General features: G+C 38.1%; 1 protein-coding gene across 2 annotated transcripts in view; it reads left to right on the top strand.

The window, feature by feature from the left end:
• LOC120778076 (fringe glycosyltransferase) overlaps positions 1-15,932 on the top strand; it is a 118,302-nt gene that overhangs the window by 62,324 nt on the left and 40,046 nt on the right. For both annotated transcript variants that reach the window (XM_040109769.1, XM_040109768.1), the window contains exon 3: positions 10,481-10,529. In XM_040109769.1, coding sequence (XP_039965703.1) covers positions 10,481-10,529 — 49 coding nt within the window. The remainder of the gene's footprint in view (positions 1-10,480; positions 10,530-15,932) is intronic.

Consider the following 15,932-nt stretch of genomic DNA (forward strand, 5'->3'; position numbering starts at 1 on the left):
ACTTCTGATGAATTGCAAGCGACGATTTTTCTACATTTTGTGGTATGAATTGAATTTAATTGAAATGAATTGAGGAGTTTATCCATCGAAACGCACACAGAGATGCTCGCAGTAAATACAATGCAAGTATGAGTACTCAAAACTCGCATACACACACATACATTCTTGTTTGTATAATGTATATGCCATAAACAATCTAATAAAAAATGTTGCTGTGCGACGACATAATCATAAAAACATACTGAAATACATGCATACATATATTTATATATACATACTTATGCATATCCATATGTTAGTCACGAACTTAATTGTCCACGCACAGCGCGTGGCTCATCACTTTAATTAATCGGTAGTCCAAGCAGACAACAGAGTTTTGAACTCAACCGCAAACACAACTGCCAACAAGCAACAGTATTTACCATGCAAATGCATATTAGCGAGGCGACTTTTTTGGTGGGGGGTTATGGGCCCCCAGTTATTAATCAATTCATTCGTATTGGTATGCAAGCTCGGCTCCAACTTTATGATGTTTATCACTCACTTTGCTTAGAGCATGAGCTGCGAGAAAGTGTGAAGCAGCACAAGCCAAATCAGCACATGTTGTATCACATAACATCTATGAGGGTAAGCTCATATGAATTTAAGACGGGAAATCGGCCTATTATTCCTCTCTCATGACTTTTGCAACAGAGAAGTCGTTTTATGAATACAAAACTTGCTGGCCATCATATCCTACAATGTGAGGGTTTAGGTCACATTAGATACGATTCCTGTAGCCCTTTGTGAAAATAGAACTGCTTTATCTGATTCGATGTCTGATCGCACTTGGACTACCTCATTCAGCCGTTTGCGAAGCCATCAATGTAGAACAGCTGTATCTAATTTTTTAACTCGGCAAAGCGTCTTACAAGGCCAATAAAATTTCCATTCTGTTCCCACCAGCTCCCAAGTGTGTAAGCCTTGATTTCGCAAACCCGGAACAATCAATAAGGAAGTGTTGAGATGTTTATGCACGCCTTCTTCCATAAAGCTTCTGCCTCTGGCTGTGCCGGGAAAATTCTCAACCTTACAAAGTGGATGCCGTTAGTGCAAAGGCCTCTTAAAATCTCCACAACTAGGGAGAGAGTAAAGAGTTCACTTAAACTCTTACGATCGATCTTGAGTCAAAAAGGTCTTGCAGCAGCTTGAACTAATATACGTAATAGCCTTGTCATCCAGTAGTCGAAAATACAACTTACTGGATCTCGTATGATCGATCTTGAGCAGTAAGGATCGTGCGGCAGCACTTGAACTAATGATAGCCTAGCGCTGGCCAAACTTTTGCGAAGCCCTGTCATCTAGTACACGAAAACACAAATAGAGTGAAGCACCGATTCATCACCATTTTACTGAGAGAGCTCACTTGACCTCTTATAATTAAACTTGGGATAAAAGGATCTTGCAGCAGCGCATGAACAGGTAATAGCGCAGCCATCCAGTAGTAGAAAACACGTGGAAAGTGACGCACTGACCATTCTTCTGATAGCGGCGCTAGGGTACTTTTCCTTGCCAGCTTATCAGCTTTAGAGTTACCTACGATTTCGCTGCGGCTTGGAACAGATACTAGTCTTATTGCAAAGTGACTCGTTGCCATTGATAACGAGTTTAGGCATTCCTTAACCAGCTTTGAACGCACCGTTTGTGAGCTCAAGGCTAGTTTCGCTGCTTTACTATCAGAGTGGATAGTCACTACTCTTAAGCAAAGTTCTTCAAAAGTATGTATTGTTGTTCGGATTGCCGGTTGATCACTAAATTTCATTGCAGATCTGGCTGCATTGTCCTGTTTTCTTTCAACTTGGTAGCCTTGTGACCCAATTCCTTAAAATCTTTCATAACCGAACACAATAGCAACCAAAGACAATGATAGACTCTAGTTCTGTGTGGTTAATTAAGAAAATTTGCGGTAACTGAAAACTTATTTCTGACCACAGAAAATCGAAAAATAAACGAAAACTGCATTTACACCAACACAGTCTCGTATTTTTACAGCATTAGGCTTACCTGAGGCTGCTTAACTTTTCTTCTAACTACACTTCCGAGTGCTCTCAGTTGCATAGTCTGCAATGAAGAGGCGATGATAATTAAGTTGTGTGCCGCCTGAACGCCTTAAAGTATGCTTTGCGCTCGTGCGTGTATGGCTGCGGCCAGCGCAACTTTGAAAGTCAAACACAACAAACAGGCATTAATGATGCGGCGTAACACTTTCAGTAACACACAATAGTGTTTTTGTTGTAGTTTTTCTTCTTCTTTTGTAATATTTTTTTGTTTTTTTTTTTGTGGTGTCTTAGCTGGCATTCTTTAGCAGCTGCGCTTCCTGGAGGCTTAAAAACTTATAAGTTACTTAATGTTTTAAAATCCTCAATGAATGTAGCTTGTGTCGAGGAGTACGCTTGTGGAGGTGGGATGTGTAGTTGTGCCCACGCGCCATTGGTAATAAACGTTCCCCTGCGCTGCCGTTGCGGAGCGTCGCTTAATTTAAAAGTTACACACCGGAATTAAGTGTGACGTCGGCTGTAATCCCATTTGCAACTTGAGGCAAAGTTGAGGTGGAAACAGAAGCGCTCGAGCGGTCTATGTTAGGACTAATAAGAAGAACATATTCAGCGCTTGGAACTTACACTAGGTAGTAGATACTAATGAAAATGTTTAAAAGATAAGAAAATGCAAGAATCAATTTCAGTATCTTACATGCAACAAACTTAGGAATTGTGGTAATATTAAAGTCAAAAAATGTTAATAAAACTGAAGCCAAAACAAAGAAGTCAAATATTGAACAGCACACCAATTTGGTTGCAAATATTTGCTAGAAAATACAACGCAGCACAACAGAGTGCAACAAAAGGAAAATGAAACAAAACCAAGCAAAAAGCAAAAAATCAAAAGCGCAAATTATTGTAAAAACAATGCGAAACAAGCAAACACGTTAAGTTCGTCTGCGCCGAAGCCATAATGCCCTTCACAGCTGCTTTTTTTATGGCATAAGGTGGTACAAAAAGATTTTTATCTCTATTTTGAGCGGTCAGTTTGTATGGCAGCTATATGCTATAGTTGTCCGGTCCGAACAAATTATTTGTAGATTATACCGTTTCTTCAGAGAAAAATGTGTGCCAAATTTCAAGAACATATCTCCATACAAAATTTTTTTATTCTAGGAATACATGTTCATCGTTTAGTTTGTATGGCAGCTATATGCTATAGTTGTCCGATTTGAACAATCGATTATACTGTTTGTAAAAGAAATAATCAGTAACAAATTTTGTGAAGATATCTCGTAAAATAAAAAAGTTTCCTATACAACGACAAGCATTTGATTATTCAGTTTGTATGGCAGCTATATATTGTAGTGGTCCGATATCGACTGTTCCGACAAATCAACTGTTTTTTGAATAGAGAAAGATCTGTGCAAAACTTTAGATCGATATCTCAAAAACTGAGACCTTAGCTCTCATATACCACTGTGGGTAAAAAATAGTAAGACTTTTTAATTTAATTCTCATGACTGTTAGTGAATTTTTGTGCGCAGAATCAAATTTATGGTGCCAAAACGTTCAGAATGTTGGAAAAGAAATTCGGTGACAGTTGTTTGCCGCAAGCAAGTATTTTTGGTTGCTAGAAATTATTCAATGAAGGCCAAGAACGCGTTGACGACGAACCACGTCGAGGACGGCCATCAACATCAACTGATTATCACAATACGTCAATAAAATAAAGGATTAGGATGAAAAGGAAGGATAATTGGTGCTTGAAAATCAACGATTAACAGTCAGTGATCTTACTGGCATCGTTGGATTATAGGAAGGATCAGTGAAAACCATTTGCAAATATCATTGGGGCCTAAGAAAAGTGAAAGTATGATCGGTTCCATAATCATTAAACTTTTTTGAAAAATAGCGTCGCGTTAACGTCTGTGAAACTATCCTTTCCGAGTATCGAAATGTCATGAATCGCATCATTACTGGCGACGAGTCTTGGAGCTATGCTTACCACCCGGAAACAGACAATCAATCCGTCAAATATCGTGCCAAAGCTGAGTCAAACCGAAAATCCACGTCAAATCAGGGAAAGATCAAGGCCCTACTTCGGAGGAAACAGTTTTGAGTTAGTTCGAGGATTGGAAAAATCATTGGAACAGGTGTATTGGGGCCAAGGGAGACTACTTTGAGGGAGACGAGATAGATTTTGAAGAATGAATTAACCATTTTTAAATTATGAACAAAGTCTATTTTTACTATTTTTTACTCAGACTTGTAATAGTACTTGTATATAGACGGGCGAGACAGATGGACATGGCTAGATCGTTTCAGCTTGTCATGCTGATCATTTACGGTTTATATTGTACATTTCATACGTCCTCCGACGTTTCCTTCCGGGTGTTACAAAAATCATGGCAAACTTAATACTGGTATAGGGTATTCTTGGGTACATAGTAAACAAAAGAAAAGCGCGAATTATTGCGAAAACAGTGCAAAATAAATACGAATGCGAATCAGAAATCTAGCTCGTGCGGGTGAGTAATTTGCGGGGGCGTCGTCCTGCAGCAGCTGCAACCGCAATAACTCAGCAGCACAGAAAGCGCACATAAAACAAAAAACGCGAAAGCCAAAATAGAAAACTGCTTGTGGCAGCAACGCCGGCGATGAATGGCAAATCGGGTGCAACACTGTGCGGCGCGCGGATTAGGAGCTGGCGCTGACCGAACAATGCACATTTTCGTACTGCCGCGAGGCGTACGTGCGCCAAAGTCAAGCCGCACCCCACAGTAGGCATGCGCGACAACAACAAAAACAGCAACAACAACACAAAAACGTAAAACATAAAAAGCAACAAAAGCATAAGAGCCGAAAAGTAACAGCACTCAACAGAAATGTGAGCGCTACATGTAGATATGTATGTATGTAGTTACTAAGTGGCTGCAGGCGGAAAAGCGCAAATTGCAAGCCAAGGCAAAAAATGAAAAATTGTGAATTTTGTGGCATAAAAACGAGTTCAATGATACGTTTCCGCGCTACCCAAGCTCCCCTCTCTATATTCGCGCTTTGGTCGCGTACTTTGCGGTTGCGGCTGCAGCAAACTAAATACTCGAGTATTTTCTAGTAGCTGCCGGGCTAGCCCGCAGCTGGTCAAGCGCTGACGCCGCAACGTGGCTTTGTGCGCTGGCGCTCGCCGCCACAAATGCAACAGTTACTCAAACGTGCCCACTTATTATACGAGTATAGACAATAAAAACAACAACGCGTCACGGCGCTGTTGAGGCGAGCGTCAAAGCGCAAATATAGTTTATTGCGGTATCTTTGCCGCCGCCGCCAACTATAGCATGCTCGCAATCCACTCAAAGTCAAATTGAAATACGGTGGCAACAATGCTTGCTGCGACCACATACTATATACTTACATGCATTCGAAAAGATAGCGCGCGTTGCGGTTGAACGCTTGCTTTGTAGCTTTTCGCCTGACGCGCGTCCATCCAGCTTTGCCTGCGACAAAAACACGCTTTCGGACAAGCGTTTGCTCGCCAAATGTAATTAACTTTCTGAATACCAGTGGGTGAGTAGTGTTTGTTTATTTATTTGATTAGCAAATAGATTGCTTAGCACCACCACGCTCATCAATGAACGCGACTACATTGTATGTGCATACTCTATGTAAGTATATCAGTACTGTTCCTCATATGTAGCTAGACAATAAATGATTGGCTTTAGTTATTGATCGTTTGAGCAATCAATTGAGAAATTAATTTGGTTTTGTAAGTTGTTGAAGCGCAAACGTACTCAGTTTGCCAGTTTGCCACTGCAGCTTCACAAAATAATATGGAAACGTTTCTTCGCCACTTCATGTTAATTTAAAAGCTTACTAAAAACTCTAAGTATTGATATACATACATATTTGTATATATATTATATGAAACAAAAAAAAACATTAACTTCTATTGCTCCGAAGCCAGAAAACCTTTCACATTTAAAGAAGGTTCCACCCAAGAAATTCATTTCGAACTTTCAGTTTGTACGGCAGCTATATGTTATAGCAATCCGATCTGGAAATTCTTTTCAGGTATTGCAGCGTTTCTATTCATGATAATTTATGCCAAATTTGGTGAAGATATATTATCAAATTAAAAAGTTTTTCGTCCAGCTTATATGGCAGCTATATGCTATAATAATCTGATTTAAGAAATTTCTTCAATATGATAGCGCTAATGATTTATGTAAAATTTCGTAAAGATATATTGTCAAATGAAAAAGTTTTCCATACAAAGGCTTAGTTTTGTTCGTTTGGTTTGTAATACAAGGCCAAACAAACTTTGGATGTCCTGCATATGTTATAATGGCCCGATATAGTCTATTCCTACAAATGTGTATCTAAAAAACTGAAGCGTTACTTCGCATATATAGAAAGGGACGGATATACGTACATGGCTTCACTTTGTTTCATAAATATAGACTTCTAAAGCTTGGAGAGGGTCTGGTTTATTGCTATTATAGACCAATGATTTCAAATAACCCCACAGGTTTAAATCGCAACCTATTGCAGACATTCAATATCACAATTGCTTGAAATAATCGAATCTCCAAACCTTTTTCGCAATAATTCGGTTGTTGTACGTGCTGTGTGGCACGTAGCCCGGTCTTGTTGGAACTAAATGCTTTCAAGATTAACTTCATCCAAATGCTGTCGATGCAAACCCAATTCCTTCCTCAAAGTCCCCCAGATTGAGGTTTGGAACAGTCCTGGAATTGACAAATCACGGCAACACTTGTCTGAACGGCAGCAATATGTTCATTCCTTCGATCGGTTCCTTGATCCCTATTGAAAACATTATATTTACATATAACTTTAAAGCGTCTCCGAAGTTTCCTTCTGGGTATTGCAAACTTCATGAAAAACTTAATATCCCCTTTTCAGCGTACAAAAAGCAATAAAAATCGCATAACATTTCCTTCTATCTGCAATCAAGTCGCTCACTGGCCTTATCAGCTTAACTCAAAACCAGAAATCTCTAGGTGTTGCATTACTCGTACTTTGTTTTGCTCTTCATATTAATGTGTTGTTTTGCCAATTGTGTTTTCCTTTCCTTTTTCTTTTGTGGGGCGCCACATTATCTTTAATCGCTGGACTTCACACACTCTTTGCTCGTTTCATCGTTTCATTGTTGCAAACTTGTTGCTTGATGGCTGGCGAACGCTTAGCTTGGAACGATTTTTTACGTTGCACAGCTGCATTTTCCAAGCTCCGTTTTGCTCGATATGTTACGAATTTACAACCGTTGCACATAGAAATTTTGTTTAGAGCGACTGCTCCGGGTATATATGTATTTAGATGCGTGGAATTTTATATGTACTTACAGATATACTCAACTTTGGCAGTGCAGGCTTGTGCTTTGAGTCAGAGTGGAACTTTTTGTGCTGCAGCAGAGGTTCACTTAACTCAATATCACATTTTATTGCGATAGATTTTACCGCTGTATGTTAGTCGGCTTGTAGTGATTTAAAGTTTAGTAAAAAAAAAGACGAAGCTATAATAACATAATCCACAAATAAAAAAGATTCTTTACAAGAACTGGATTTAGATCGGTTAGTTCGTTTGACAACTATTCGCTATAGTGGTTCGATCTGAACAATTTCTTTGGAGATTGCATTATTTATTTTATACAACTCAAGCCAATTTTCGTGAATATATTTTGTCAAACGAAAAGGTTTTTCATTCAAGTACCGCATTCCGATCATTCAGATTGGGGAGAAGGAGACTATGACAAATTTCGGATCGATATCTCAAAACCTGGTCCAAACACACAATAGACCAAAGGTCGCGGTGCATTCCTCATATTAATCAATCAAACCTGGTCCGATTGATGCGCTAAATATGCTCCTGCACCAACTGCCCATAGATATTTTTGTACGTAAAGTGATACCAGTTCCTGCTATTAGAATTAAGAAGATTTGTAGTTGGAATTGGAACACTAATAGAAAAATTTAGAGACAGTATAAAACTAATCTAAATAAATCAGATTATAATCTCACAAGTTTGAACATCAAAAGGGACTTCCAAGAGAGTATACCCTCTACACTTGAATGGAGAAGAGATTTAGTAGAGGAGAAGATTATTACCTCAGTATATACCGACTGGTACAATATGGACTTCGGTGTAAGGACAGGGGTATACACCGAGCTGCTTGATATCTCCCTATCTTACTATCTAATACAGATAACAACTTCCAAGCGCAAGTACTGGGTATAGAAAAGGCTTGTAAAGTTCTATTGTATAAATACGTGAGGGTTCATAAGACAACCATTTACACAGACTGCCAGGCGTCACTAACAGCCTTTTAGTCGCCAAAGATCAACTCCAGCGTAGTTAACAAAGCAAGAAGGGCTTTAAGTCCACAAGCAGGTTAACTCCACTCATCCATAATTTGGGTTTCCGGTTATAGGAACATTTTCAACAACGAAAATGCAAACGAGTTGGCTAGGTCAGGAGCCTCTCTAGACGAATCCGGCACGCTAACAATAACGTGTCCGTTAGGAACTAACAAGAGGAGCTCAATACACTAGTTAAACAAACAGTGCAGAATAGATGGACATCTACAGCCATATGCAGGATAACGAAGGAAATAAGACCAAAATACAAGCATGACAAAACAGAAACAAAGGACTTATTACATAGGTCTGGGAAAAGAGGAAAGGAGATCATGCGTTAAAAAGGGGAATAGTCCACAATAGCACATGCCATAGCTGCAAACTCAAAGGAAGCAAATCACTTCCTCTCTGGGTGCCTAGCTTTATCACAAATCTTGAAAATATATCTACAAAAAGCATAACGGTGATAAGTAGTTTCATTGAGGGCAAGAACGGTTTGAACATCCCAATGGTTATCAAGACAAGGACTGACGATAGTGTATCAAAATGGCACTACCAGCGCTAGTTGAGCTCGAGGGCATTACTCCTCTACCTACCTTTCTCTAAAACTGAGGGACTGGTCGCGTATATGCTGGCAAAAGGGACATGTCCAAATCGATTCAGCTCGTCATACTGATTATTTACACACTTCGTGGCATACTTAACTAGTTCAGGGTATAAATAGTTCAGGTTTATGTATTCGAGACATTTCTTTGTTTGATATTTCATTAGAACAAAGTCCAAATCGTAGGAGGACGACGTTCAACTGAAGAATTATTCATCAGTTTCATACTTCTGCTGAACTTCGATGACTTTATTTCCTAATTTATAGTAGTCCAGTTGTCGAAAATATTCTCTTAGGATTTTAAAATATTAAGAATTCAAGATAGATCTTATTTAAAGTTCTTTCGGAGCTCATTTAAAGTAATCCGGAATGAGGACGCGCTAATGATATCACAACTAAGTTCTGTTCGTCAAATTGGCAGAAGTAACATGCAAAAAGGATTCCCATTACTCAGTTTTTTTCTCGAAGTTGCAAGATTTTTCCAGAATGGATTTTTTCGTCAAAACAAATTCTCTATATAACTGTCGACCTCCAGCCCTCCTCCTCCGTTCGGTTCACACAACAGTCGGGATTACGTAGCCGGAATGGACCCGAAATTTTAACAACAACAACCTCAGCTCTGCTGGAACTTTTATTTTGACAGTTCTGCAGACTTCTACAGAAAAAACTTTTGTCAACTTCCTATAATATTATATGCCGTCTAATTAGAATTGGCTTTGTTGTTGTTGGAAGCAGTTGGACTGTGTTGAATTTCGTCACCCCCAAGCCTTTGTTTGCATTATAAAGCATCATAAAATTTTACAACTTCAATGCAAAACAAACCAATTAAATAAAATTCCACCACCACCACCATTCTAGTTGACAACAACAACACCGCCAGTATTCCTACCAGATGCATAAATGTACATTTCAGGCAGGAAGGAAATGTTGCATGTTGTTAAGACGAACCAGCGATGCGTTGCACCCATGCGGGCACTCTTCGCGTTTCCCACAAACGAGTCGACGTGTGTGTGGGAAATTTCTTATCTGATTTGGTTGGTTTCTTGTAAGAAAACATAAGAAAATTTCCAGCGAAGAACAAATGACTTTTCGTCACAAGTGGAAAAGGAATTTTCAGCACTACAAATGCATATCATGATATAAACAGACATACAGACATAGTCATATAACATGCAGCGATCTTCAGCGCAAGCAGACACCTACAAAGTAAATATTTTACATCGTTTGTACGAATGCATATATGTATGTGTCTGTGTGTGCTTGTTTTTCTTCATTTATTCTTGATGTTTCGAAATCAACGAGCATGGAGATTTGTCACGCAGCGGGTTTCCCACAATTACGTGTGCCATCACTCCCGCCCGTCGCCTTTAATCTTGGAAAGTAACGACCCAACACTCCACTTAATACATTTTCATTTAATTATTTTAAGCGCATTTGCATTAATTATCATTTTGATTTATTCTTGTTGTTTTTGATACTTTCAGACTTGGTTCTTTACGGATACCGATGACGCTTACTATCAGGAGAAAACAAGTGAGTAGATACTATGTGACCCGCTTTATTGCTTTCAAAGGCACTACGTCTATGTGGTATAGGTATAATTTGGCAGACGCTGAGGTTGGCATGTTCTAAGTGGATTAAATTTTGTGCGATTAATGCACGTACTATATGCATATATTTATATGTGTTACTGCTTGAGTCTCTGTTCGAAAGAAAAATGTGGAAAACTCTGCTCTAGTCATCAAGTGTGGCTTGAGTGTGAAATGATTGCCATAATAATTTTCCATCAATACGCCATTGGATGAAGTTCAAGATATTTTTAAAAACTTTCTAAATATTTTTAAAAGTGTTAAATACTCCAGTACCCTTTAAAGTTCATCTATATGAAAATATACTATACTAATAACGGGTTTTTTTATAAGAGTTTTTAAATAAGAAACGGTTTGGGATATCAATGAAATTCTTTATTTCTGTGAAAGAACGTTTGATGCCATTATGTAGGGAACTTGTTTTCTTTTGCGTGGCCACCACAGCATACACCATAGACTTGACTTATAGCGGGATTCTGTAACCAGTCTCTAGTATCTATTTGAGACATTTTGAGGTAAAATCTCAATTTGTGACTAGTTACTAGTAAGCAGGTCACAAAACCAAAAAGAACTCTTGTCTGCCATTTTGAATATACTGAATAGAGATCATCATAGAAATTAATCGATTGTCGTTTTTTTATAATTTGTAAGCAACTCAAACACGAAAAGGTTAAAAATAAATAAATTTTACATAAATTTCGTAAATATTATGAAACAAATTCAACGTATATTTTTATTTTCATTGATAATTATGTTTTTTGACTATGTTATAGAAAATTTAATATTTTTTATCGACATATTTATTTTCATTCAAGTTTACAAACATCTCTGAAAAATGAAATGTAATAGATTTTGTGACTGTCACTTACAGAATAGCAAAATCGTCTCAAGTCTCAAAAATTGTCTTTAACTCAAAATCTCAAATTTAGAGACTTGAGACAGTATCACAGTACAGAATCGCACGGTTAGTCTAACGGCGTCAAATCGCACGACCAAGGCGGCAAGTTGACTGGACCATTTCGTGAGATAACACGTTCACCAAACTTGTTTTTCAATAAAACGATTGTGACGTTCGCTGTGTGGCTTGTGTCGCCGTCCTGTTGGTACCACTTATTGTCCTATTCCATATCATCGAAGTCGGGCCAAAGATATTCGGTTATCATTGAGCGGTAACGATTCCCATTTACAGAAACGTGGGGGTCAGTTCTTGCGTCAATTTGATTTTGTAAGGATGAAGGCGAAGATCTTTTTGTACAGAGATGCCCTACGCTTGAGAACGACGTGTAGGAGACTGATTTGGGTCTTCTTCAATTAACAAGCTAGCGGCAGCATTATTTTCGACATTAAGGGCTCTTCTTTGTCTCACTGGCACAGGAATATTTTGTACTGTGCATGTGGATTCAAATTTTCCACTAGACGGTCAATTGTTGATCTGACAGGACGATTATGGCGACCATAAATTGTTGCGTCCTTTTGAAAAATCCTATGTTACTGACCACTTCTTCTAGGACTATTCCTAGAGGTAGAAAGAAAGGAGGAACAGAATCCTCTCCATTATTCCAATAGTTGAGATTATTAGTATTAATTATATTAAATTATATACTTTTGTATGTGTTTCGACTAATTTTCGAAAAACTTTGCCACTCTGAATGAGAAATCTCCGAAACATGCCTTTTGAACGCTTCAAACGTCTTTTCAGTTCTCGAAAAATGTTGAACTCTTAGTTATTTTTTTACGAACGGGAATAAAAAGAAGTAATTCCGTGCCAAGTCAGAACTATACAATAGATTACGCATTTAATCGATATTTTAAGTGCTTAAAAATGCACTTGTTTCAACCGATGTATGAGAGCTCGCATTATCGTGGCGAATAGTGATCCATCTTCAGAGGTTGATTTTCCTGATTTCTTGAAAGACGATTGCCTATTACTCAAAATTTACTCTTCTGCGTTGTTTCAGAGGTATGATTACGACACGTCTAGTACATGTCATGATGTCATAGACGTGTTTTAAAGCACCGCTATCGTATTTTGTTAACATTTCTATCGAGCAATCGAGCCTTTTTTGAGCGATTTGAGCAAATTGTGTGGGATCTAACGCGAACAATTTTTTTTACACACCAATGTCCATAGTTGTCGCAATCTCAGGATAGGTCACATAACGATCTTGCAATGACAGTTTGCGCAAAGCGTCAATAGTTTCTAAAACACCAACTTATTTTGGACGACCTTCCCGAAGTTCGTCTTGGAGTTCATCTATGCACTTTTGATGAATTAATTCAGGTCGAAAGTTGTACAAAATAATCGCGCTTAACTGTTCGCGCTGTAAATCCATGCTTTGACCGAGATGAATATTTTAAGTAACTGTAAACTACACAAATATAGTTCGTATGTCAAAACATTCTGAGTAACTATAACTTCAAAAAAGTCAAATTATACTATAAAATTCTGAGTTTCCAGATTGCCAAATCCCGAAACATTAAAGCCAACTTACGTAAATTTCCTAAAAAACAAATTACCATCAAAAAGTATTTAAATAATATCGAGACAAGGCTACAATATTCGGACAAATTTTGCAGAATAGTTTACTATAGCATATAGCTGCCATACAAACTGAACGATTAAAATAAAGTCCTTTTATTGAAACTTCTTCATCTGTAAAGCGTGCTCCAGCTTTGCTACAGCCGAAGTTAACGTTTTTTCTTGTTTCGTTTTAATGATTTATAAAAATATAATATACTTAACTAAATACTACATACCAAAATATAGTCTATACCCGTAGGACCTGGAAGTGCCGCTGATTGAAATACAATATAAAGAAACGCAATAAATTTCAATCATAAATCAAAATAAGAGTAAAATGCCTTTAGAATTGTGTTAACATTCTTTTGTGCTCTCGCCAAGCCACTCAACCGAGTTCAGCCGCCAAAAAGCATTAAAAGCGAACTTTTTTCTTCATTAACGTATTTTTGCATTTTATTGTCTGTTCATTGTCGACCGGTCAGTAAAGTGCCCCTCATATACCCCGCTGGTCGACGCAGTCGCAGTTTGTTAATGAAATCCAGCAGTAAAAACAACAAAACACCGAATACTTTACAGATTACTTTTCGAAAACAATCTACCCGAAAGCCTTTCAACGCATTCGAAGCAATTTTTGAACTTCATTCTCTGGCATTTGCATCTACGGCTGCGTGAGTGTGTGTGTATGCATGTGTACGCGGATGATGGGTGAAAAGGGAAATTGCGTAAAATCCCAATTTAGTTTCACATCAATCTGCTCCGCCTACTTGACCGCCTAATTTTGGCCACTGTCTGTCGAGTATTCAACTCCTAAGTGCTACCACAAGACGCTGCCCCCATTCGCACAAATCCACACACGCACACATATACATTCAGCCATATGAATATTTCTTATTGTTGTTGCCGTTATATACACTGCTGTATTTATTGTTGGTTTGGTACGCGTAGGAGCGGCAGCGTTGCCTCCTTCCACACGCGCTTTTGTGTTAAAACATCCAAATTCTTATTATCAGCATTTCTGTCGGTCGTCTTTTAGCGCACGCAACACCGGCAGAAAACTGATTAATTTTTTAATGCAAAATATGGTATTTTAACAGTTTTTTTTTTGTACTAAAAAAATGAAAACAAACACTTCATGTCACTATGTTGCGAGCATATTGCGGACGCATGCGCCAATGCGGCAGTGTGTGGCGGAAGTAGCCATGATGGGTATGTCGGGACTTATGCTTAACTTCCTTATGAGTAGATATTTTGAGGAGCTGTTAGAGACCCGTTATTACAACATAGAACACCGGTTTAATTCTTGTGTCGACCAACTCAAAAACTTTTTTCTTTGTCAGCGGCTTCTACAGAAAGGACACTTCTGTAATTGTAATGTTTTTTAAATCTATCAGACATTGAGGTCAACTTGAAGATTATATTCTTCTCCATTTGTTAGATAACCCAAAAAGAACAACATGAGCAACAGAAGCAAAGATAAGCATTTAACTTAGGTGTAGTTAGGTAGGTAAGAGTGCAGTCCCATCGGACTCAATTAGCATTTTAATCAGATTTCTTTCTGTTCTGATCTATTTGTTCATTACTTATTTAGCTCCCTCTTGATTGTTCTTAGTGGGCACGGTATTGCCTCCGCCTCAGATGCGCCTAGAGAAGCTACAGACTTAATCAACTCGTCTGCGTTTTTGTGGCTAAAAATGTTCCTATGGCCAGGTACCCAGAATATGGACAGGTGGAGTTTACTAGCGAGCTGAAAGCTTTCCTGCATTTGTTGAACACGCTGGAATTTATCTTTGGCGACTTCAATACTCACAATGCAGCGTGGCTATCTGACTATATGATTTTTGTTTCCTCTCGTAGTTATTCAGTGGAAATGCATAGGCCTTTTCTACGCCAAAAACTTCCGCTTGCAAGAGCTTGGTAGCTTAGTTTGGTATAAGGATAGAGAGAGACATCAAGATATGCGGAGTTTACTCCTTTCCCAACTCTGCAGTCCATTTTGAACACGTCGTAAAAAATTGAGATAATTTTCTCCTCCCATACAAGAACTTTTCTTCGTTTACGTCTAGAGGGTATTCTTATCTTGAGGTCATTATTGAAATCCAATCTTCTATATCCTCAGGCAGAGAATCCATTTAAATTTGGTTTGAGCTGTTTCCTATATCCTTGATTATTTTAGTAGAAAATGTGGCTAGTTTCCGTATGAAAACGTCTATGTAGGTCTTAGTTCCTGCTGAGTTTTCTCCCTTTAAGGTTTTTAATTCGTTTCTTCATAATAATTTTCTAGCTCAGTTTGGTATCGATCTGGAACCTTAGATATTTTGCTATATGAAACAGAGAAATTGAGTTGCAACGAGTGCGGGAAGATTTTGTTTGTGAATATCATCCTTTTTGTCGTACTAGCGTTAACCCCTAGTCCGAAGTTTGCGCTTCATAGGTGTAACCTTCGTAAGACTCATTCCATAATATCAATATATGGAACATGAGTGAAAAAAAAATTTAATATTGAGTAAAACTGGTTTATATCTGAGGGCAGAACCTGAAAATGTTGGACATATGTAATATTATGAATGCAATATGAAGTAGTGAATCATAATCAATACGACACTCAACATGGGCGCCTTATCGATCGAAAATAAGTTTTCTATATCTTTCCGATGTGGATTTAAGTTCTCTTGAAAGTTCTTTTTATACTTTTAACTCTATAGGCCACTATTTAACCTATTAATATCGGATAAAATGCCTCAGATAGCGGCTTCTTTACACTTTGTTTTCGACAACGTTTCACTTGGAGGAATATATATACATATGTATATATGTATATGTATATCT

The sequence above is a fragment of the Bactrocera tryoni genome, chromosome 5, assembly GCF_016617805.1.
Source record: "Bactrocera tryoni isolate S06 chromosome 5, CSIRO_BtryS06_freeze2, whole genome shotgun sequence".
Taxonomy (NCBI): Eukaryota; Metazoa; Arthropoda; class Insecta; order Diptera; family Tephritidae; genus Bactrocera; species Bactrocera tryoni.